Genomic DNA, 27,011 nt, shown 5'->3' on the forward strand with positions numbered 1-27,011 from the left:
AAGTTATTAGTTCAAAGTCAAAATGTCTATTTCTATAAGTTTATTTAACATTTTATTTATCAATAAGCATTTAAGTTTTATATAATACTAAATTTATTTTTCAAGTAGTAAAATTAAATTTAAAGAAAGAACAATAATTGAAAGAATATTTTGAATTTGTTTTGAAATCTGCCTAATTTAATTGTACAGAATTTTAATTAAGCTTAAATAAACATATATTTACAATGTTATATATCTTTTTAGCGCAGATTTTGCTGGCTTAGTCATGTGTTGAGCATGGGTGTTGAGAAACGTCTCTGTTGTATGGCGAGTTGGTTGTTGGCAAACACAACCGATGACGTCAGAAGTTACGTTTTAATGACGTATGTAAACGCAAATTGAAAATTTTTAATATAATAACTGATAAGTAGGAGCTGCTTACAAATAACCGCACCGAATATAGATCTATTGAAAAAATTGCTTTTACAATGCTTTAAGTGATGTTAGAATAAATGTTTTATTTATTTAGTTATCTTAGTGAACTAATGTCAATGCAAAAAAAATAAAAAATACATATAACACATAATTTTGGAAAACTGATTTAGTGCATTAGAATTGTAACAATCGATTCGACAAATAATTGATTTAATAAAAAGTAATGATAACTGCATGAATTTTAAATTTTTATTAATTGCAATTCGTACATATGAAAAATAAAATGTTGTTACAACTGCTTAGCCGTTTTAAAAGGTTATTGTTTTCTCTATCTACTACTTTGTTATTGAGTGTATGTTTTTTTTTTTATAGAAGTTCATAAGGCTAATAGTTGGGATTAAATTATGCTGACGTCACACAAAGGACAAAAAATAATTACGTCAGTATGTGCACGATATAACATTTTTCTTCTAACATAAATTTCCGTTATTTTTTAGCTTTGTTGCTAAATATTCTATTTTTATAAACACTTTTAAAACATCTCAATAAGTGATCATACATTTTACTTAATGCAATAATGTGACTTTTGGTAATGTTTACAAGGTAAAGTTTTTAAAAATGTTTTCGGTTAAATAAAACTTAAAAAATATTAAGCTTAGGTAAAAAAATTCATTAAAAATTAAAAAAATAAATATTTTTCTATAGTTTTATGTATCTCATAGTTTTTGTATACGAAATCTTAACTTATAGTAAAATAAAAAAATCAGTTCTAAAACTAAAAAGGTAACATACAAAAAAAAATTGCGTATTCAATAGAAAGACTTTTAATTAAGGTACAAAATTTTCTTATATTTATGTTAAATTATTAATTTATTTCAAAACTATTAATATTAATTCTGTGCGGTAATGTTTTTTTTAATTTCTAGACTTAAAAACTACATAAAATAATTTTGTAGTATAAATTAAATAGCTAATCTTTATGTTCATATATATTGTGATTTAATAATTAGAATCGTTTTTTTTCAGTGATTAGCAACCAGTAAATAATTTGATTTAGTATTTTCTTTCATTTCATGTAAGTAGTTTACATTATGATTTGTTATTTTATTGTGTATTTTAGTTCACTTTATTTAACTTGGACTTAAAAATTACAAATATGTATTACATCGTTTTATAACAGCCGGATTTAGCATTAAGTATTTTATTAATTATAAATCAACAGCAAATATTTTAATTTCAATGAACATATGTATACACTTACTTTAGCTTATATTCTTTCCTTGCATTTTTTTTACACAGCTCCGTTGAAGTGTGTTAATTAGTTATCACACAGAAACATATGAAAGTGTTATTAAAGAAGGATACTGTATAACTTGTTACTAACATTAAAAAAATACTTGATGTTAATTTAATACGATAAAAATTAGATACAAATTGATACGATACAAATTTAAATAACATTAGATATCCGTGATAAGCGAAAATATGTTATCTATTATACTAAGTACCATTGGCGTAGCGTGGTGTTTTGGTCAGGGGGTGCGCAATTTTTTTTCTCAAAAAATCCCCTAAGTTGCAACTTTTGTAATTAGCTATAAAAAGATCTTTTATAAGTAATATAATTGAAATAAATTCATTAAGTAAAATAAGTTGAAAGCAACTGTTTTAAAAAATAGTTATTTATTACAAAATTAAATAATTAAAAAAAGTATAAACTTTATTAGAACTACTTATACTTATACAAATGTAAACTTACTTCTTGGTCAATTTTCTGGGAAATTTAAAAGATTATTAAAAATCTATCTTCTTCTTCATTTTTCAAGCAATCTTTATAAATTTTAGAAAATGATCCTTACTTTACAAAAAAAAAAACGTAATTTATGAATTTTGATAATTAAAATAAATAAAAATTAAAAAAAAAAACTTTAAAATTTATTTTATTTTTCATGAAAAATACATTGTTACTTCAATTTTTTTAAATTCACAAGTAATGTTATTTTATTATTGTAAAAAGATTAAACTGTTAAAGTTTGAAGAAGATTGCTTGAAAATGTAGGAGGAGATAGATTTTAAACAAAATAGTCTTTCTCGCTGTTTTAGTTTTCCCTTCCCATAGGGAACCTATTATGCGGCCCAACTTTGACTAGTCATATCTTAAAAAATAATTCGAATTTTATAGAACAATAAAAAGCACCTTATTGCTTAGAAAAAATTTTATAAGATAAGATCAACCTGTAAAAACATGGCTTACCCCCCCCCTATGGCCTTAAACTACAAATAAATAGTCAACTAAGTATAACAATTAATGCCTCTAAACATTTTCTCTGTGCATTTTCTAGATAATTTTCAATATCTATTTTATATCAACAAATAGAATTGTATTAAACTCAAAATAACTCATGCTTTTAGTTTGTTGCAGCTTTTAATATACTATCTCTATCTTTTATATAAAAATGTTAAATCTTCAGTATTAAAATTAAAAGTCTTAAATTTTTAATTTATTTGTAGAAAAAATCTAAAGAGCTAGTTTTTTTTTTGTTTTAACTTCTACATTTTTGGCTATATTAAAATATAAAACTGTAAAAATATATCTTAACAAATGAAGAAAATCTGAAATATAAACAAAAATTAAAATTTCATACCACTTGAACTGCAGTCTTGAGTAATAGCAATATCTGGTGTTGATCTGCTATTTTTCAATTCAAGTTTTTGAACTTCAGATAATTTTTCTATCTGACATATATTTAGATTTGCAAAATTCCATACAATACTACTTTGCAAATTTTTTTAAAATAATAATCTAAAAATTAATGAAAACAGATTTTTACTTTTTATTTAGTATTATAAAACAAATTTTCAAAAAACAACTAACTTCGAAGATATCAGGATTGCCTTGCCACTCTTTGAGTCAAAATAACTGTCCTGAGTTAGTTTAAAAATATCATGTGTCATCATAGGCATTTTAAATTATTTTAAAGATATTTTTTATTGTTTTTAAACTAATAGAAACTAGGCTCTTAAAAAAGCTTTTAAAACCACTAAATCTACCCTGAGTTAACAAAAAAACAAATATATCCTTAGTCAGCCTGAGCTTAAAAATACTTAATTTTATAAAATATTAAAAAAATTATCCTGGGTTAAACTGAGTCATACTAAAGTTTTCCAAAACTTCATAGAATCTTGAGTTATCCTGAGCGTGTGGAAAGATTTTACTAAATGTTTCTGATACAAAACAAAAAGTTTAAAAGATAAATGTTTGAAGGTCAACCTTTTCCATGCTTTTAAAGATTCACAAGAAATATAGCTTTTCATTTATCTTGAAATCGTTTTTTCTATGATCTTTAGGGAATAGCATTTTTTAAATACTACAAACAGTGGGGAGAAAGATTTTTTTTTTAAATACCATTTAAACTTGATTTAAAATTAAATAAATTTAAATTTAAATTTAATCAATTAAGTCTTTAAGACTAAATATTGATTGTAAAAAATCTGTTTTACAAGTTGCTATAATATTATTCATGATGTGACTGAAGAAATTTTAAAATAACTAGCTACGAAAATTGATTAATTTTTAAACTTTATGGCTGATAGAATAGCAAAGTTTGATTTGTTTGTTATCTTATGAAATAAGAAACTACTTTTAATAAAAATTTTAAGTTTAGGGTAATTTAAAGAATACTTTTTGTACAGTGAGATTAAAACTGCAATCACAGTATGAACTGTTTATTTACTATTTGTTTTAATTTTTCTTTTTGTTATTTATCTTTTAAATTATGTTGTTACTATTTTTTGTTCTTATAATCAATTTACTTTTATTTTATTAGCAGTTATTAATTGCTGTTTTTACTACTATTTGTTTATTCTTGAATCATTATCACTATAAAACAAGTTTAGCTTTATGGTTTGCTAACAAAATGTTAGCATTTGTCCTTGTAGAAAATTCTCTCATAAGGTTGTACTACTGCGGTGCACTAACTGGTTGCGTACTGTTTGAGTGTAAATTCTTATGAAGTTAATGAAGTTATAAAATTTTTCCTTATGGAAATTTGCATCAACATTGGTGCACATTTGAAATTACGCACCGAATCAGTATACTGGGTGATTTCCCTAACTTGTCACTAATTGGTATTTGAATTTTCGTTTTACTTTTCAGATACTAGAAAAACTTAGTTGAAAACCGGCAAATTAATCAGAAAAAATAAACAATAAAGAACAAAGATATTACATTTTTTTTACTTTTTTTTTTTTTGGGCGGCACGCATGCGCCAGCGTCCCTCCCCACGCTACGCCCCTGCTAAGTACTATAATTTTACAGTTTTTCGATAAAAGTTTGTTATGTGCTTCATATAAAATTTGTTTCTCGAATTTTAATGTTTTAAATTCAGTATTTGGACTTAATACTTGTTAAACTTCTTTAGTTGTAGCTACACAAATATAACTATCTGTTAATTTATTCTTATTTTTAAGTTATGTACAAATCCTTTTATAACATTAGGAGACAATAGTTATTTTTGTTCAGTTCATAATATTTTAAACGCAAAACAAACAACTTTGCTACAAAAAGTAATGGAAATTTAGTTCAACAAAAAAGTATTGACAATACATTTAGTTTGCAAAAAAAGAAGAAATATATCAAAAAAAAAATACTTTATGTTATTTTAATGCAATACGAATTACTTAGTCAAAATAAATTGTTATTGGTATTTCTCTATAATTTTATTTGTTAAAGTATAATTGTAATTGTCGCTTTATTATAAAATTTGTGCAATGTATCTGCTATTAAACTTTTAATGTTTTTTAACAAATGACAAAAAAATGACAAACTTTAAACAAATGTTGATAAAAATGTTGTATACGCTTATATATTACTTTATCTTCTAGTAAGTCTAAGTATAGCTACAGATATAACTAATATTACCTGTAATAATGCATATTCCATACATATTAAAGTGCTGAAATATATTTCTAATAATAAATAAACTATTTACTTTTTATTTAAATTACAGCAAATAAATAACTAATTGCTTTGTGTATGAAATGTACGTTTAACTGCTGTTAATTAAAAAAAATAACACATTTTATTAAAGAGTATATATTAGTTTTAGGTTTTACAAGATAAAATATTTTTGTCTTTTATTTTTTGTTTTATTTATAATTTATTAGTTGTATATTGTATTATATTTATTGAAACTGTTGCAGCTTATATTTAAGTAGAAATTTAAAGTTTAATATGCTAATGTTTGAAACATAACTGATTTTATAACTTATTTTCTCAATTTATGCATCGTTGTTTTCAATTAACTACAACTATTTTCGGAAAGAATCTTATTTATTTAATAGTTAAAACTAATAACTATTTGTTTAAACCCATTTATGAATATACTTCAAAATACTTTATTTTACTAGTTTTTTTTTTGTATTGTAAAAAAACAAACTCACGCTTCTTTTTTATTGAATAAGCTATTTAGTTCAATTTTACAATATTACAACGGTAATTGTATATAAGTACTTAAAGTGAGAAATAGATACTTTTAGTATATTTTAATTACTCTTGAAAACATTAAAATATTATTTAAACTGTTTCAGTTTATTAAAATGTTTTAAAACTAACTTTTGTATTTTAGTTTTCATTTAAAATAACTTTTTTTTTTAGCTTTTTAGTTAATTTTAGCTTCTTTTAAAATAACATTTTAAAAAAAAGAAATTAATGATTGTTTTTATTTCTTTTTATACTTTTTTTCAACAAAAGTTGAAAAGGTTATGAAAATATGTAGTTTTTTTTGCTTAAAAGTTATAATATGGTGTACAGTAATTAGACTATTAAATTTGAAGCTTAAAAAGTTAAACCAAAGCGTTAATAGCTTAGTGATTAAATTATGTTGATAATTGATCGGCTTAATTTAATTTAAATGGGTTTGAACTTTTATGTTGGTAGTTAATTACAATAACGGCAAACGGAGCACAGTCTTTTAAAGTTAAATGAATACTAAGAATAAAAACATATTGCTTTTTTAAACTTATTGGTAAAGTGTCAACAAACATATGAAAATTAAATTTATAATAACGACTTCATAAAATATACATTAACTTGTGAAATTTAGCTGTTATATGTTACTTGTATATTTTTACATTCTTGACAAGAAGTTAAAAGATATACATGGTGTATGACTTAACAACTAAAAGGTTATTCTTGCGCCAGGTCCAAGAACCAAATATTTTTAGCGCTTTATTTGTTGTTTCTATGTTAAGTTTTTATAAATTGTTGAATTTATATTTGTAGTTATTAGTTAAAGCTTTATAAAATAAATTAATGGCGTAAAATAACTCTTTTATAAATTGCAAATTTATTTAATTGTAAGGTATTATAAACAAGTTATAAGTATATAAGTATATTAACTTTAAAATTTAATCAGAACCAAAAATTTTTAACGTACAGATAAAAAAAATTTCTAACACAATATTAGTTTAAAAAAGCAAATTAGTTTATTATAACTACAACCACAACTTTCATTAATACTTAGCTTGCTTAAACCTACAAATGCTTTTTTGTAATATCTTCTTCATTTTAGCGGATTTTTATAAAGATTAAAAAAATTTAATCATTCAATTTTTGATTAAACTCCGTCATAACGTTCAATTCAAAATTTAAGAAATGTTAAATGTTTGGAATTAGTTAGTATTTTCAATTGTTGTTAATTGTTGTTAATATAAAAAAAATAGTTTTAGTTGTACAATTTATTGAAAATATCAATAACTACCGTTTGTTAAAAAAACATTAATCTTCTATGAAAATGCTTAATTATTAAAGATGAAATTTAACCTTTTTAACTAAAAGCGACGTTTAACATTTTGTCTGGAATCATTATGCATAAACATTTTTGTGTATTGTTAGATTTGCAAATTTTGCAGGTTTGATTATATAAAAAACTGAATAAAACCAATGAAAATAACACTTATACAAGTTTATATATACAAGCAAACTCAATTAATTATTTATAATAATAAATTTTTAGATTAAATTTTTGTAAATTAAATCTATCTTTTTAATTTGTGGTAATTATGAAGCAAAATAATAATTTTTAAATATTTTAGAGCTTAGAATAAGTATTAGTATCTTAACTTTATAAATGAAATTTTTCGTATGGAATAATTTTTTTTTTGAGTTACATACTTTAAAAATGTAACTAATTAATGTGGAATAAACAAACGTATAGTGACATTTATATACAAACTGCTCAAAAGTTAAGCGACTAATAATGACTAGATGAACATTAACATTAATTATGCAAATCTTTTTTATTTTAAGTACAACAGGATGTTTTGAAATAAAAATCTATGAAGTCAATAAGAGCACAATTTATTAATAAATTCAATATACAATAACTGCTTTTAAATATATTGAATTTATTACTAACCATTTGATCTTTTGAACATTTTTTTAATTTAAGATATTGCTTATAAAATAGAGTAGAAATTTATAACTTTGACGTAATTTGACTTTTCGTACTTTTTATATCTTATAACAAAATATCAATATTTATCACTTTTAGTATCAGAGAAGGTTTTTTTATTAAGTAGAAAGCAGGCAAAAAAAAAATATTTAGAAACAATTTTAAAGCAGTATTAGATTATATTTAATATAAATCTAAATATATATTGCTTATATTATTGTAGTTTTAAAAATTGCGCCAAAAATACCACTGGTATATTTGATTTTAAACATTAAAAACTAACAAAAATTGTTTTTTATAAAGTGATCTTTTATAATTAATTATTGACTTCATAGAATTGGATACCTTTTATTAGAGTAAAAATGTTCAAATGTTAATGTGTTATCTTTCTTTTTCCATTGTAACTTATTAAGTAACCTACAAAAAAATTATAATAGTTGCTTAGAAATGAATTACAGCATAATTTTGTCAAAGTATATAAAGTAGAGTTAGTAGTATGAAATTATTGCATTTCTTGAAAACATAAAATTTATAAATATTTTTTTTCATAATACAAAAGAAGGAGATATCTCTATCTGTTAGTACTGTAACGTGAAGTTGTTGTTAAATAAACTTTTCCTACAGCTTATACTCGCTGTTTAAAATTACTGATCTCGGAGATTACCAACTCTTAACTATTCTAATTACCTATATACAAATTAATAAAGCTTTCTGTTGTGTGAAATATTAAAGTCATGAGTTTATTTATATTTAACTTCATTTCTAAACAAATGATAGTTTGTTATGTATCTGAAAAATGCTTTATGTTTTAAATTTAATTATCTATGGTTATTAGGGATATGTTTTTAAACGTATTAACTATTACATTTTACAGATATTTTATAAAAAGTTTGCTTTATGCTTTTTGTAAAAAGTATTTAGAAAGTTATAAATTATTCGAAATCAATATTTTGATTTCATACTTACTAGTTTTTCGTTGTTGTAGGTACTACAGTTAGAAAAAATTGTTTTTATGTTATGCTCGATCACTTTTAAAAAAATCATTGCGTTCAATCTTCAATATATCAAACGCTGAACAAACAATTTGCAATAAAAAAGAAATAGAACAGAAATGCAACAAATAAGTATTGAAAAAAATGCAACAAAAAAGTTCAGAATGAAATGCAACAAAAGTATTGACTATAATACACGACAAAAAATGATTACCGAAAAATGCAACAAATAAAAATATTGATTGGAATGCAACAAAAACGTATTGCCAAAAATGCAACAAATTGATTTGAAAAAATTGCAACAAAAAAATATTGACTATGTTTCAACAAAATAGTATTGACAAAAATGCAACAAAAAAGTAATGAAAAAAAAAAAGTATCGACAAAAATGACACAAAAAGTATTTACAAAAATGAAACAAAATGAATTCACAAAATGAAACAAAATGTATGGATCAAAATTGCAACAAAAAAGTATTGACAAAAATGCAGCAAAAAGTATTGACAAAAATGCAAGAAAAGAGTATCGACAAAAATGCAAGAAAAAGTATTGAGAAAAATACAACAAAAAAGTATTGAAAATATAGCAACAAAAAAGTATTAGCAAAAAGGCAACAAAAAAGTATTGACTAAAAATGCAACAAAAAGTATTGAAAAAATTGCAAAAAATGGTATTGACAAAATTGCAACAAAAAAGTATTGACAAAAATGCAAGAAAAAGTATTGACAAAAACGCAAGAAAAAGTATTGAGAAAAATACAACAAAAAAGTATTGAAAATATAGCAACAAAAAAGTATTAGCAAAAAGGCAACAAAAAAGTATTGACTAAAAATGCAACAAAAAGTATGAAAAAAATTGCAAAAAATGGTATTGACAAAATGCAACACAAAATATTGACAGAAAAGCAACAAAACGTATTAAAAAAATGCAACAAAAAGTATTGACAAAAATGCATCAAAAAAGTACTGCCTAAAAATGCAACAAAAAGTATTGACAAAAATGCAACAAAAAGGTATTCACAAAATGCAACTAAATGGTATTGACAGAAAAGCAACAAAACGTATTGAAAAAATGCAACAAAAAGCATTGAAAAATATTTAACAAAAAGTATTGCTAAAAATGCAACAAAAAAGTACTGCCTAAAAGTTTAACAAAAAGTATTGACAAAAATACAACAAAAAGGTATTCACAAAATGCAACTAAATAGTATTGACAAAAATGCAACAAAAAGTATTGACAAACACAAAATTCGCAGCAAAAAAATACACCTACGAAATTCTGTATTTGCGATACGAAGCAACATTTTTTTTAAGTTTTAAACCAAGTACTGTATTTTATTAAAAGAAACCTTAACTATTTTTATAAAACTTACTTAAATTATACTACTACTATGAATTAATATAAATAATTTAAAAGTTTTAAATAACGTAATGTAAAAGCTATTTTGTTGCTCAAAAAATTCAAACAGTATAATAACAAAAAAAGTAAATAAAGATTAAGAATTAAAATTCTAAGATTACGTTCAACGATAATGTGTTTGTCAAGCATATAGACTATAATCTTGACTATACACTTGACTTGTTGGTATTTTAATTTATATTAGCATTAAAAAATTTAACAAAAAATTCATAACACTTATATGACTGTTATTTTGATATAAAGTTAGTCTGTACAATATTAAGAAAAAGTTTAATTATTAATATAACTCATTTTTAAACCTTTCAACTTGTCAAACGTTATGTTATATTTTTAAATGAAAATCAAAATATTTATTGACAATTGTTACAGTAAATGTATTAGGTTCGCATGTTTAAAAAATTTATTGTTGTTTACAAACTTATAATTTGTTTAAACTACAAACAGTATTACAAAAATTTAAATTACAGAAAATAGTTAGTTTAAACTACACAGTAATAATAACTAGGTTTTTATTTTGGAGAAGAATATAACTTTTGTATACTAAACTAAATATATTTTAAATAAAATTTCAAATATTTAGTTCAAGCTTATAATTACAGTGGTATTTTAACAGCTTCTCACAATAATAGATATTGATAATAAGCTATCATTTTAATATTTTAATGTATAATGATAAACTTTTCTAAAAAAATTTTCTTTTTTGTAACAAAATGTGTTTTGTTAGCAAAGTGTACAATTTTAGTTTAATATGCAATTTAACTGGAGTCAGACATAAACATTTCACGAATGAATATTAGTTCTACCGTTATAATGTTAAAAACTTTAAATTCCAACAAGTCAAAGAATTAATTTTTACAAGTTTAATTTATTTGTATATATAGTTAATGCTTAACTTATAATTGATGAAATTTTCATAAACATAACTGTTTAAACAAAAAATAAGTAAAGTTATATTATTTCATGGTTTTCACTTATGACCATTAATTTACAACCAAATTTTTTTTTGCTTTGAAAGTTAGCAGTTTTACAAAAAGTACAATTATTTTTAATATTGTTATAATGTTCATACAAATTTTGTATAATACTTAAACCAAGTATTATATTAAGGTTATTCTTTAGGTTTCTAACATTTGATATACATTTAAAAGCTCTTTTATGTAATCAATATTTTACACTTAAAGTTGTTCTAATTTAAAACAGATTAAAATATTAATATTTCGATGTTGTATACAAACTATTGTTCGACTAAGAACTAGTTATAACTTATAAGTAATAAACCAGAAACTTTTTAAAATGAACAAACAAAACATTTAACAAAAAAACAAACGCAAACTTAGAAGTATTTATTTTAAAATAAGCATCATTTGTAGGTAGAAATAATGTTTAAGCTTAAAACTTGATTATTAAGTTTTTTTAAAAGAAAAAAAAACAACTTTCAGATATAATAAGTACAACTGTACTTAGTTTGAATTTTTAGTTATTACCAAAACATTTTCTATTTATGATTAATACGATTTGTTTTAAAACTGGTAAATTTTACTAATACTAATTAATAACTGATTATTTTTTTAAAGTTTATCGAAAAAAGTGGTTTAATAGTTAGCTCAAGTTTTATATAATATTCGTAATTTGGTTTTAAACATTTTATACCCGTTAAAAAGCTATTTTTATAGAACTAATATTGATATTTAGAGTTTTTCTAATTTCCAAAACATCAAAATTTTAAATATTTTGATGTCGTTTAGAAAATATTGTTGGACTAAGAACAAGTTATAATTTATAAAGTTAAACCTAAATTTTTGAGATAAACAAACCAAATATCTACAAAAACAAACAAATATTTTTTCTAAGCAAAACGCTGTTAAGCAAAAAGTGACGTCATAGTTCTATTCATCGTGAGTTTTTAACTAAATGTTCATACTAAAAAAACTAAAGTAATAACACAATTCTAGCCCTACATTCAATTGTGATTCTGGAATTTTCGGAGCAAATTATATATGTTTTTTTATTTTCCATAACGTATACTATAACTAGTTTTTACCTACTTACATTGAGTGAAAAGTAAGATTTTAGTTTATGTGCCTAAAACTATTATTAGTTGTTTATTATAAGGTAAAAACTAAGCTTCAAGTTTTTTAAACTATTATGTAATAAAGGAAAATAATATGAACATCTTATTGATTAAAAGGTTAAGATACGTTAATAAAAGAAAACAAATATGATTTTTAACAAAAAACAAAAAAAATGCATTTAGCTAAACTTGTAAATTAGTGTCAAATCATGGAATAAAATTTTATATTTCTTACTTAAGTTTTTTTAATAATTTAAGTTCAATTTCATATACAAACAACAAATCATATAACACATAAAAGTAAAATGTTTAAAACTTGTTAATAACTACATTTAATAAGTAGTTTTCTTGAAAATAATTCACATAGTGTTGCAAATGTTAGTTTTCAAATAGGTAATCAGTAATTAGCTGTTTTATAAATTAAAAAAAAAATGACCAAAATTTAAAACAACTAACTTAAAAACAACTAAATTAATTTTGAATATGGTTTAAATGAAAAAACTAATATAAAAATTTTATACTAATAGTTAAACTTAATGACTAGTATAATTTCTTAACTTATCAGTCAAAAAGTGTTATTATTATAAAAATGTTCCTCTAAAAAGTACAACTTCATAATAGTAAAACAAGTTTCAGTGACAGCTATCAACAAGCCGCACAAAAATCCAACGAGGTTAGCGAATTGGGTATCTTTCCAAGCTAATCGTTGCTTCATGCTTGCATGTATAAACAGTTTGTAGATTGACGATTGGAAGTTTTTCAGTTGAGGCTAACTGTTTCGTCCTAATCAGTACGAAACAGGTCTCAGTCTACTTAAGGCTTAATAGTATATAGTTTTATTAGTGTTTAATTATCAGTTTTCAAGAAATGCTTTGTTGCAGAAAGTAGTATTTATACTTAAACATTTTTATTAACAACATATAAATTTTACTTAAATTGTTTTTTATACAATAATGCTATTAACAAAAAAAAAAATCAAATACAAAAGCTATTTACAAACTAAACCTAACTATAAAATCACTTTTAAGTTCGCCTAATTTAATACCCTTTATAAGCTGTTTAGCTTTTACTACTTCAATTATCAAATATGGTTATTTGAATGTTGAATTGACTTTTTTATATGTACTAATTTTTTGTGCAAGTTGTTGTGTGAAAATGATCGCTTTAATGATGTCATAGTGAGTATAAGTTTTTCCACTACTTTAAAAATAAATAAATGTAGTTAAATTTTTTTAATTAAAACTTTAACATTTTTCTAGACTTTGTTTTGTAAAATTAATTTTTTGAAGTTTTGTTTCAAGGTTAGTATAGATAATTTATCTCAAACTTAAGTTGTATATAGGTCTTTAAAAAAATGCTGTTAATCTTACCATAGTACTTATAATTTAATGCTTATATCATGAAATATAGTGAAATATAAGGCAAAACATAACATATAAGTATTGAAACAATAATTTTTGATTAAAAACTACAAATTAATTCTGAAGTGGTTAATAAAAGTTTTTAGAGCTTGTTTACAGTTATTGTATCTTAACCACATTTACAACTTTGTTCAGACAGAAACATGTTTTTAAGAATAAACTAATTCAATAAAACAACTGAAATCGATTTAAATGTTAAAGATATTGAATAAGAGTAAAATCTAAAATATTGCTCTTAATATTTTCATGCAATAAAAAGCACCAAAATGAATAGAAAAACTTAAGAAATTATTCAAAAATTTGGTTTAAATTTTTTATATGAACGCAATAAAACTTTAATGCGATAAAAATTGTGAAAAAATTGGTTAAAATAAGTAAGAATATAACTTAAACAATATTTTGATTAGTTTAATGCGATAAATAGTAACACAAAAAAAATTAAGCACAAAAGTTTAAAAAAAAAATTAACCTACAGGAATTTGATAATATAAATTGCGCAAAAAATAAGCACTTCAAAAACTTAATCATTAAAATTAAAGTTCCGCACAACAGTTAGTCTACAGTAAATGTAATCTATTTAATTTTGTATATATTTGTTTTAAAAACTAAAACTGTATGAATTTCAATATTTTTTATTAAACTTCATTTTGAATAATAGATTTTCAGGTAAAAAGTTGATTAAATTATGATGTTATATCAATAATTCGAACCTGTCGTTCTACTACAATTTAATACTTTATTTGCATACTAACGAAGAAAAAAAAAAAGTTTAAACACATCTTGTTTACTTACTTATAATTTTATAACAGTTTTATTTTAAGTTACACACAAATATACTGTTTAATAAAAAAATTAAAAAAACTGTTTTTTACTTAAGTGAATTAAGCCGTGTTTATGAATTAAATGTTTGTTTAAAAGTTGTTTAAGACCTTTAAATAACATAACCTAAAACTTATAATATTCAGAACAATAGATAAAATTAAATTGTAAAACAAAAATACGATGTAATGAAAAGTACTTCATGAAAATGAAAACAACGTAAAATTAAAAGTAGCAAAGTAATTTTGTCACTGCATATTACAGCTGTTTAAATAGCGACAACGAAGTCAAAAAAATTAGATCTAGATTATATCTATTTTCTATGTTCAATTCCGTAAAATTTTAGTTGTGGTAAATCATCAATTACGTCACTAGATGCATGAATCGCAATATTTTAGTTCTACAACATAAATATTTACTTGGTTAAAATACAAAGTTAGATATCAAAGTTAAAAGTTATTAAATATTTCGTTGCAGCATATTACAGCTGTTTAAATTAGGACCACAATGCAGATCAAACACCTATAAATTAAAGATTCTCGCTTTGTCTATATGCAATTTTGTGAAACGTCTTGTTATGGTTAAGCATCAATGACGTCACTAGATGCATAAGGTTGTTATAACTACATATGAAAATGTTGTCTGTAGTTTAATGCAGACAATTTACAACGCATGTTCATAACAAGTTTAAGTTTTGCATAAATATGCGACGATTTTGTACTTTAATTAACTTGTACTTATTAAATTAAGTATAATTTGCTTTTTAAATTTTCTATAACTGTTTGCATTTCAAAACTATTTAACAATTCTTTGTTTGTTGTATTTTAATGAAAAGAGTTCTACCATAATCAATGCAAAAAAAAAAATATGTCATATCAGAAGTATATTAGTCCTGTAAAATTGATGGTAGTTGATATAATTTTACCAAATAAAGAATTAGTTTTTCTGATTTGAAAGAATTATTAAAACTTTATATAAATATTTATATCTGTAAGTATTTATTATTTTAAAAACTAAAATATGTACTATTAAACATTTAAGACTGTTTTAGTTTAGTAATTAAATGTTTTCAATGCTTGAAAATAAAATAAATGTTTTTATAAAAATAATGCTAAACATTATTTTATATGTTAAACAAAAACTTGAGACACAATTCATTCTATAACACTTAAAGCAAACAAGTAAGATTTATTTCAGCTTATCACCAATTTTGTCAGCAACAAAATTTAAAGTTAAATCTTGGGTGAGTACAAAGTTTTAGATTTTAATAGAAAATAATTTATTAATAAGTTAAGCAAAGTAAATTAGATTATATTAACAGTTTATAGCTATACAATTACAAATTAATTAGTAAATTAACAAAGATAAACTAAGGTTCTTTTCTTAAGAATAGGTATATAAGCTAATCTTAATTAAATTATTAAATCTTTAATATAACTTTCAGTATAAAATGTTTTTAGCTTGACTTCAAAATATTAGACAACTTAAAAATTAATTTAGTCTTACTTTGCGTTTTCAATGCTTAAAATTTCGAAAATTACTGTACTTGCAAATTATATACAATTTATCTAATTAAATGTTTAAAACGATTGTTGAGAGGTATTAATAATGTGACGAATAAGATGTCGTTTGTTCACTTTTTTTTTACATTTTCAAATAATCGTAATTTAGTTTAATATTTTAAAATATATGTTTTAGACGCGCACAATGCAACTACAGTTGATAGTTTTAAGTGAAATTTTTAAACAAAAAGGTAGTATGGTAATTTTTACATTATGTTTAATTTCCTTAAAGTTTGTAAAACGTTTCTTTTTAATTTGAACAATGCTAACGTTTTTTAAATATTAAGTTTATAACACGTATTTTTTTTAATTAAAAACTCGAACATTAATAACATTTAGATCATTATGCTTACAAAGCGTAAAATTCAGGACCCAAAATTAGATATGCAAATAATTTAGATCTAGCATACAAATTATTTTCTTATACATACATTTGCTTTTAGTATAATTTTTCGTACGAAATGTTATAGTCTACCGTTTTAATAATCTCACTACTTGTCAGATACGCAAAAATCGTTTCAAAGGTGTGTATGCTTTATAAAGTTTAGTTAATTTATTTTTTTTTATACTTTTACATGCAAGCCTTCTAAAGTTTTGGAATACGTATTTATTAAAAAAAACAGTTAAAAATAATTCAACAGTTCTAACAAGAACTTAGTGCCAAAATATATCTAATCGCCTCATTTAAATTTAATACTTAACCAGTTCAGTGTGCATAATTTTAAAGTTAAACATTTGTTTTTTCTAATTCATGTACAAAAGTGACTCTTGTTGCAACAATAATTTCAAGTGCATATTCGAGCCGTTATTACTACTTTTGTTTTTTAGTAAAACTAAAGCGTTTTTTAATACCTTTAGGTGCTGATTTAAATATAGGTATTTTTTCTTTTGAATTTAATATCTCAATGTGCAAGATCGTGTGTAGAAACAAATATATAGCCTTAGCATAAATTACTTAGTTTATTGAACTTTAACACGACTTTTACTACTAATGAGTTTATAAAACCTGTGTTGATATGTATGTAGAAACATATTCACACTTATAACATATTTTTTTGAATGCTAACCTAGTTTAAAAAAAAGTTTTGAACGATTTATATAATTTCTAAGTATATAAATACCTTTTGATACTCTTTAGTAAAATAACTATTGCAGTTTAAATGAGTTTTCTATAATGGACAAAACTTCAATCATTAAATCTTTATAAAAGTTGTTTATATCCTATTAAAGTTTAGGGTAACGTTGTTCTTGTTTTTTTAGGTGAGATATTTAATATTGCTCTCAATATTAATTATTTAACTCATTTAGCTCTGAAGAAAGAAAAAAAAAATTAAAAATACTTCTTTTAATACTACGTTCGAAACTGTTAATGAAGCAGTTTAAAAACTTTTACAAATAAATTAGTTTTTTTCGAAATAACTTGATTGTTTTTAGACGAAAAATATTCCTTTCAAGCTTTATAGTGAAGAGTAATGCAAAACTTGCAATTATTCCTCACTTATGTAGCTTTGATTGTATTGAAAGCTAAGCAATACAAAATTGATTCAAAAAACAATATCATAACTCAATGAAGAAAAAAAAAGTATTCAAGCAAAAAGTATTTTGAAAACAAATCAAAATTATAAAACACATCATGTTTACTTACTTAGTATTCGTAAGAATAGCAACTCAAAATGACAGTTTATAAAAACTTGAGAGCTTTATTAATCAAATTTTACAAATAGAAAGTTCTTAATTGTAGTTTTAATGTCTTTTACTGTAATGTAAATACAGTAATGAAATATTTTTTATTGAACTTACTTGTTTTAAAAGCATTACTAACTAGAGTGGAATAAACAAAAGGTTAGTGACAGCTATTTTCGAGCTGAACAAAAATCAAGATACAGTTGTGAAGATACGTGTGCAAATATAAAATGCAATTCATTTCTGAAGAATAAAGTGCAACAAGAATTTGTGAGTTGAAAAACTATGTCGTCACTAAGAGCACAAATTGATAGCTATTTTTTTATGCTTATTTTTTTTCAATTATATAGAAATAAAATTCTATAAAGTATTAAAACGATTGTATAAAATTTAAAATGATTTAAAACGAAATCTGAAAAAATAAAAAAAATTGTTTTTTTTAGAATAAAAACTTACAAAAATAATTAAAGTAAACAGAACAGTTTAAATTTAGTTTATAAAGGCTTAAAAGTACCAATAATTCAAAAAAAAAAGTTTTTTACTTAATTGAAAGTTGCTTTATTTTATAGATTCAAATATTTTTATTATTCGAAATAGTTTTCTAATATATTAATTAGTTAAATTGTACAGTTTTCAAAAAAACTCAATGTTTTGGTATTATTTAGAAAGTATCAAAATAATAACTTGTTTTTCTAGTTTAAACATTTTAAATCAAACTTTTACAGATTTCGTTTATTGTGATTACATTAGTTTAAATTTTTTTACGTGTTTATGTAAAATTATATACATTTGCTATGTGCTAAAACATTTATGCTAAAACTCGCTCATTTTAATGAACTTATTTTTACAAGTCAATGTATTACAATTGTGAAAGAAAACAACGGGTTCTATAAACTAATTTATAAGTATTTTAATGTTCTAAGACAAAGTTTACAGTACTTGAATTGTTTTAATAAATGTTATACATAACATTGATAAATATAACTAAATATAAACTTATTATTCCTGTACTTATACTTATTTTTAAGTATCATGTATCTATTTAAAATTTCTTAATGTAAGTAAATTTAATACATTTTTAGTGAAAATATTTATATTTTAACTTTAAGAATTTTATTTTAAGAATTAATAATCTAAAAGAAAAAGTAAAATAACTAGAAAGCTAGTTCAAGTATGCTTTTTAGCTAAATGACCACTAATTAAATATTCATTTGTACTTCATAATTTTTAGCTTTATCATTACAAGTGTAAATTATTTTAAGTGTATGATTAAATACTTTTCTAAAAAAAGCATCGAAACTAAGTGATTATTTAAATTATTACTATTCTGTTTGCACTTTCATTATGTTTGTTTCAACTAAAAAATCAAATTTTTAAATTTTGTTCTATGTTTAAATGATTGTTAAATTATTTTTTTGTTTCATGCATTAAATTTTGATTAGATGCTGAAATGTTTATTTTAAAAATTATACGTTTTTATTGCAGTTTAATTACAGCATGTGTTAACTAGAAATATAAAAGAAGAACTCTAAAGTAATTTAGTTCTCCAAAACATTTGAAATAATTTGTGAACATTTTTTTAATAAACCATTTAATTGATATGGTTCTTATTTAAACAGTTATTTTAACTGTGTCAAAATTTATCTACATAGAAGATCATAAACAAACTGTGTGTTCTGAACAATCTACATTCTTCATTTAGAAACTTGTGATGTTAGTATAGTTAGCAAAATTATGTGCATGGCAACAAAAGTACTGGTTTGCTATTTTACAAAACAGCTTTTTACCATGTATTTTATTAAATTAAGCTATTACACTTTTTAATTGAAAATTTCATTAGATGTTCTGCTACGTTTTTTAGCAGTATTAAGATTATAATAACTAAGTTTATGAAAAATGCGATGAACTGCTGAATAAAATTTACAGTGCAACTAAATTATTATTATACTTATTGCTTTGCAGACTTATTTAGCCTTTACTAACTAAATTTAATGAAATTAAGTAAGCTATTCTTACTTTTTAGTTATCAATTTTGATGTTTTTATTTATGGTGTAAGCTGTAATTAGTTAGTGATAACTTAAACTAGTATTCAGGAAATGCGACGAAACTTTTCAATACATTTTTTTAAAAAGTTAGTTACAAAAATACTTTAGATAATGAGTTTGTTGCATTTCGTTAGTAATTAGTTAGTTGGTTATTAACATTGATAAATATAACTATAAACCTGTATTAATATAAACTGTACAGTTTAATGCAACTTAAACTTTAAAGTTAATGATCTATGTTTGAATTATTTATACACTACAATGAAACACTAAATTAGATCTAACGCATATTGCATATGGAAGAACAACTTTTTTTCTAAGTACAAGTTTGTTTTTAAGTTACTAAAAAGATTTTAATATCTTAATATTTGCATAATTATATTACTGATTTTTTTTTCATGTGATTATTTTTTATTAGCATTCAAGTTATTTAGGCTAAATTGTTTTTATAGTTTTTAAAACTTGTTTATAACTTCCTTGGGAAATTTTATTAAAATTTCAAACAAACATACTGAATTTTTTTGGCTAAATTTAAAAATTTAAAATATTTCTATTATTTTCTAAAATAAGTTAGATTTTTTTTTGTTAAAAATAAAATTATAAGTAATTTAATATTTTTAACTTCGGTAGTATAATATATACATATTGTGAATTATATCAGATTAAGTTCATAATAAAAAAAGTAAGTGGTTTCGATATTATAAAACTAAATATTTTCTTTGAAATATAAATTGTGAAGTAAAATGTTTTTAAAAACAAGAATGTTTCTTAAAATCTTAAAAGAAATCGATAAAGTTAGTAACAAATTATAGTTGAATTAAAAAAAAATAATTCTTCAATTAGTTAAGTTTAATTGTTTAAGTAGCGACGATGAAGTTGAATGACGTTGTACTTGTTTATTGTTCACTTTAAAATGCCAACAAAAATTATTTATAAGTTTTACTTACGTTAAGTTTTAAACACAAACTTGCTGCTCAATTTATTTAAATATAATCAAAAATAAGTGAAGAATGAAACAAATAAAACGCTGTTTAAAATAAGTTTAAAATTGAATTAGTCAATAAAATTAAGATAAGATTTTTATTACATTTTAAAAAGTGCAACAAAAACCAGTTTTATTGTTTTTAGTAGAGTAATTTATTTTGATATCTACATCTAGTTTACAAATTTAAAATAAAGATATTGAAGAAGTATGTGTATAACAATAAGTTTTTAACATCAGAAAAGTAGTTTTTAAAAAAGTGCTTTATCGAATGGTTAAACAATTAAGTGTCTAACGAAACATTTTTGTTATAGTTTGATAAATAATATCCCTAATTTTATAACAAAGTGTATTTAAACATTTTCAAGTTTTTTTAACAGCATGTGCTGTTTTCAAATTGACTTCGCATGAAAGTTAGAAACGATTTTATTTTTGTTTTATTTATAAGCAAGTTTTTTAAAATTGTTAATGCAGAAATTCAAAATTGACGTCACTAGATGCTAAAGAATGAAATAATGTTTCAAACCTTAATTTTTCATAGTTAACTTAATACTTCAATTGTTTGCTGAAAGTACTATTTATTTAAATGTATTTGTTTTCAATTAACATAAAAAGTTTAAACAGTTTTAAACTTTATTTTTGTTTAATAATTTCAGTTACAGCTTACACTTGCTGTTTTAAATCAAAGGTCATGAAAACCATACTTTTTTTTTATTATTACTAATAATATATATACAAATTTATAAAGCTTACAATTGGGTGAATCAATGACTTCTAAGTAAGATTCAAGTTAACTTTGCTTAAAATACTTATTTGTTATTTAGGTCAAGATCGCATAACTTTATAAATTTAAATATCTATGATTAGTAGAAACAATAGTTTAAATTTATTAATTACAAAAAATTTCAGTTTTATGATGAAAAGTTAGTTTCATGCTTTTCATAAAAAAATGTTAGAAATTTACTTATTGTTCTTAATTAAATATTTTGTATAAACTTTTTTTAAACACTAATGTGATAACATTATTTTTTCGTTCAGTTTGTTATACATCAATGACAAAGAAAAAAAAAAAGTAACAAAAATGTAACAAAAATGTATAGACCAATATCCAACAAAAAATATTGGTAAAAATGCAACATAAATTATTGACAAAAATGCACCATTAAACTACTGCCTAAAACGAAACAAAAAGTTTTGACAAAAATGCAAAAAAAAATATTGATAGAAATGCAACAAAATGTTGCCAAACATGCTACAAAAGTTATCTGACGAAATTGCAACAAAAATGTATTAATTAAACGTTTTGCAGCAGAAGAAAATTTCTTCATAGAAAATTTACCTGATAACATTTTGATGCAATAAAAAGAAGTCGATCAGGTGTTTAAAATTATTTATTGTTTATATGAAACAGTAACAACTCTATCTGTAGTTTTTTAATATTTTAATATAAATACAAGTAAAGTTTTAGTTGTTGCAATAGTTTTATCGCATAAAAACTCATAGAAATAGAACGGTAGTTGTTGCATTACTTTTAAATTTCCTGAGAACTAAATAGAATTATTTAGATTCATTATTTATTATTTGAATCTAATTATTACTTACTAACAATTATTAATAGTATATATAGCCTTTTAAGTCTTGCTTTATAAAGTTTTTTTAATTTGTAATCTTTGAATAACGCATAAAACACAATATTAAAAAAACCAAATCTGAGTTTGAAAATGTAACAATAATATTAATAATAGTTGTTTCTAATATACAATAAATTATTTTAAAGCTGCAAAAAGTTATTAAAATATTTGGCTTATCCATTATTTTGTTATTATTTGCATAAGTATATTTTTAATAATACTTTTTTAACATACTTTAACCGTATCAGCTATAATCGCTGGAATTACCCAAAAAAAGAAATATGATACCTAATAAAAGCAGATTAAGTTAGTAAATTTGTTCATGAGATGTTTTTATTAGTCGTAGATAATACAACTTTTTTAATTTACATTCCACAGAAAATACTATTATTATAGATCTAACAAATACAGCCTAAAATATAAGTTATACAACGAAGTAAAGCAGCCCTGGCTTTCGATTTATGACAACAGCAGAAGTTTACACAAATAAACTGCTATACAATTAAAACGTTACAAAACAATAAATGAGTGAAATTATTAATCGCTATCCTTCGAATATCGAGTCGCACACCACGGATACCTTTTAACGTCTTGCCTGAATGCTTAGATGTAAAATACTTGTTTTGTGTTTTTTTGCTTAAATTACTATTTTTAGTTTATTGTTAATGATAAAAATATAATTGTAAAATGCTTATTTTAATAAATTAACAAAAACTGTAATACTATTTTTAAGAACATTTATTTCCTTGAAATCAATAAGATATTTTATTTCAATCGATGTTACCTTTAGCCCTTTACCTCAGTAAATTTATATTTTTTAAATTAGATATATTATAAATAAATTTATTTTCTTTTTGTATTGCTCGTGTACTTTTTATTACCTTTATTAACATCACTGTTACCCTCTATACCTATACCTTTGTTTGTGACTTTTGTTTTATCATCTTCTTCTAGTTTTTTTTAATAAATATTAATCTCACCCTTAACTTTTGTTAGAGACTTTTTTTGTCTTCATATTATTGTTTTTATTTAATTATTTTGCAATCTCTGTTATATCTTAACGAAACCTTTGTATGGGAAATTTCTTAAACTTATTAAAAATTTTGTTCAGTTATTTGTTCAGTAGCATTCTTTTTTACAATCACTGTTACCCTGTTCCTTTTCTTAACAACAATTATGTTGTTTTTTACTTATTTATTATTACTATATTCTTTTTTTTTACTAAAGCTGTTACCCAAAGCCCTTACCCTTGATCAGTAATTTAAAAAAAATCTTTTTTTTACTCTTTTTATACTCTCATGCAAAATTGACCCTCCGTGCAAATTTACTATTTATGCATAAAAGAGCTTTCGGGTAATAGTGTCTTCGTGCAAAAGTGACTAGTCTCCGTATTTGTATTGTTTACTTGACAAACTTTAATAGAACTTTTGTAAAAAAAATCTAGTAGATAAACAAACACCTTTAGTTTTATTGTTTTTAAGGTTGGCTTAAAACAATAACGACCTACATAAAAATTTTATATTATTTTGCTTATAGCCGTTTTCAAGGCTTAAAATTATTACAGAAAGTGTAGCTGTAAACTACATAATTTACATTTTTATATTTATCTAAATGTTTCTAACATTTGTTGGGATCCTTTAATGGTATCACGAATAATTTTTTTCTCGTTTACATGTTTTTAAATTAAAACAATTACATTTCAATTAAGTACATTAAAGTATCTGTTCTTCATATTTTAGTTGCATATTGCCTCAGCAGTTATCATTCTTAAGTTGCATTTATAGACAGAAATTTTGTAAAATTATTTGTAGATAATAATATTTTTTTTTATACTTTGTGCTTATTTCCTTTCATTAGAAATTATAATATATCTTTTTGATATAAAGTTTATAGCAGAGGTGTCGGCGAGTCAAAAAACGAATATTTTTTTTGTGCTCCGAAAAACATATTTAAAGAAAATTTTTGGAACAAAAAAAATTTTGGCGACAGATTATCGTTAAAAAATGACAATAAAACTTAATTTTTGTTTTTTGAGAATATAAATGTAATGGGGCCCGCGGGTTGCAGTTTGTCGACCCCTTTATAACATGAAGTTCTTGTTTATAATAATCTAAAAGCTGATAATTTTAGAATCAATATGCTAGTATTGCAAATTACATGGTTTTAAATTCAGTACCTATATTAAATTATTCTAATAGCAAACTATTTCCTTTTACATACATTTGCTTTCAGTATAACTTTACATCAATGCAGAATTGTACTTTATTAACTCCTTTTCTATTCTTATTACTTGTAAGATTATTACAAATCGTTTTAAAGATATGTATGCCTTAAATGCTTTATAATGTTTTAAAAGTTTTTATTAGTTTTTATTTAACTAGTAAGAGTTTATAAAATCAAATAATTAATTCTTTTAGCTCTGATCTTTCATTAAAAACATCATTGATAAAATGTTTTTAAGTATTGTAACAACTAATAAAACTGTTTAAAATCTGCAAAGAATACAATTAAATTTTTAAATCGAAGTTGTTTTTTTTTTGTGTGGATAATAGTTTTTTTATACCTACACTACAAAACTTGCAGTTTGCTTTCTGTTGTGTTCCTTTTGTAAGGTATAAAAGTTTAAAAAAACAGCTTAATAACATAAGAAAAACAAAAAATATTAAAGTTTAAAAGTATAGAATTTTTACTTGTTAAGTATTTGTAAAAATATTAATTCAAAATGACAGTTTATACAAATTTCAGAGTTTAGTTAATCAAACTTTACAAACGAAAAATGTCGGATATAATGTCTTTTACAGTAAGTTTAGAAATAAATTAAGTAAAGTTTTAGTTAAATTTACTCGATTTGAAAGTCTTGCATCAGTATAAAATTTAACCTTGTGAGCTTTCTCTTAACCGCTTTAATGAACTTTTAGCTCAAAACTTCCAACCAAAAAGTGCAACTTGATATCTTGTTATACTTAACTACTTATTTTAAAGAAAAAACGTAAATTAAAACAATTTATTTTTAATACAAAACGTATTATATGTAAGTAACTAAGACTTAAAATCATTAATTTAATTACTTGAAATTAGAATATATTTTTAAATTTTTACAGCTAGGTGGTAGCTGTTTAAAAGTTTAAAGAAAACAATACTTTTGTTTTGAAAAGTTTATCTATAAAAATTAACTTAATATCTGTACGAAATTGTGAAGCTAGGTTTTGTGGTAAACAATAAAAAAAAAGTGACGTCAGTATGTGCATGATAAGAAAATTTGTTGCTTGTAGCTAACTTTGCGTTAGTTTTAGCTTTTTTAATTTATTTTATCGCATTTGTTAAGAAAACTGTAAATATTTTTATGGGTTAGTTTGTCAAACACAATATTTTACTCTTTTTTTACAATAAGTTTGATGTCGTTTCAGCTTTGAAATTAAGTTATTATGTTATAATAAAAATAATAAGTTCTAAAGGTTTACTAGAAATTTTATTTTTTGATAGGCATTTAATTTTGTTTGAACTCTGAATTTTATGTTTAAATAGTAAAACGAAACTTAAAAAAATAAAATGGACTTAAATATTTTGAATTTGTTTTAAAATCTGACTTATTTAATTATACTGAATATTTAATTAAACTAAAGTAATAAATATTTAGTATGTTTGTATTTCTTCATCACAGGCTTCGCTGGCTCAATCATGTTCTGAGTATGGATGTTGAACGAATTCAAAAATCTCTGTTGTATGGCGAGTTGGTCGTTGGTGAACTAAACCAAGGTCATTCAAAATAATGTCTGAAGAACCTATGCAAGTGCAACCTAAAAACTTCTAGTCTGAGAACTGGTAAATAGGGAGCTGCTTGCAAATGAAGACCTAATGTTAACAAAAAGCTGATAGAAAGGTAAAATAATGCTTTAAGAAACTGAAGAAGAAATAAGAAGCAGAATGAATTTAATTTATTAACATTTTTATTTATTATCTTCTTGTTATATTTATTGTACTACTGTGTTTTAAATTTAATATTATCATTTATTTTTATTCTTCAAATTACACATTACTGATCTCGGTTGGTAGTTGGCCTTTTATTTTATTTATCTAATATCAGTTTTGTTATTTTTAATGCTAAGCATAAACATAAGAATAGTGTTTAATTCTATTTAATACCAAATCTCACAATTTAAAAGAATTAAATGTAAAAAAAAAGAAAAACTTACCTATTAAATTTTATTTAATATAATTAAATAATCAATACTACTTAATGAAGAAAAGAATACTTATAAAAAATACTGTTTTTGGAAAGCCATCATAGTACAGAAAAATTATAAGCATAATTTTTTATTAGTTCTTACTACTTATCGATAATATTTGTATATTAAAGTTAAACAAAATTTTATAAAAATAAAACAAGCTTTTTCACTCCGTTAAAAACTCGTCAATGTTTATCTAAAAAGTTATTTTTTTTGGCTGTTCTAATAGTCTACTTTTTTCGCTACTATAATGATTGTTTATTTTCATTTTTGTATAAACCAGTACCTGAAGCT

At 22.5% G+C, this 27,011-nt stretch overlaps 1 protein-coding gene across 1 annotated transcript in view; it reads left to right on the plus strand.

Annotated features, from left to right (window-relative positions):
• The window catches only part of LOC145849790 (protein FAM200B-like), a 28,986-nt gene extending 2,725 nt beyond the window's left edge, over positions 1–26,261 (plus strand). The window contains exons 2-3 of the mRNA XM_082954851.1: positions 244–362; positions 26,153–26,261. Of these exons, the coding sequence (XP_082810977.1) occupies positions 244–362; positions 26,153–26,261 (228 nt within the window). The remainder of the gene's footprint in view (positions 1–243; positions 363–26,152) is intronic.
• Positions 26,262–27,011: the final 750 nt, after the last annotated feature.

Source organism: Thalia democratica, chromosome 1 (genome assembly GCF_965202585.1).
Source record: "Thalia democratica chromosome 1, ktThaDemo2.hap1.1, whole genome shotgun sequence".
NCBI classification, from domain to species: Eukaryota; Metazoa; Chordata; class Thaliacea; order Salpida; family Salpidae; genus Thalia; species Thalia democratica.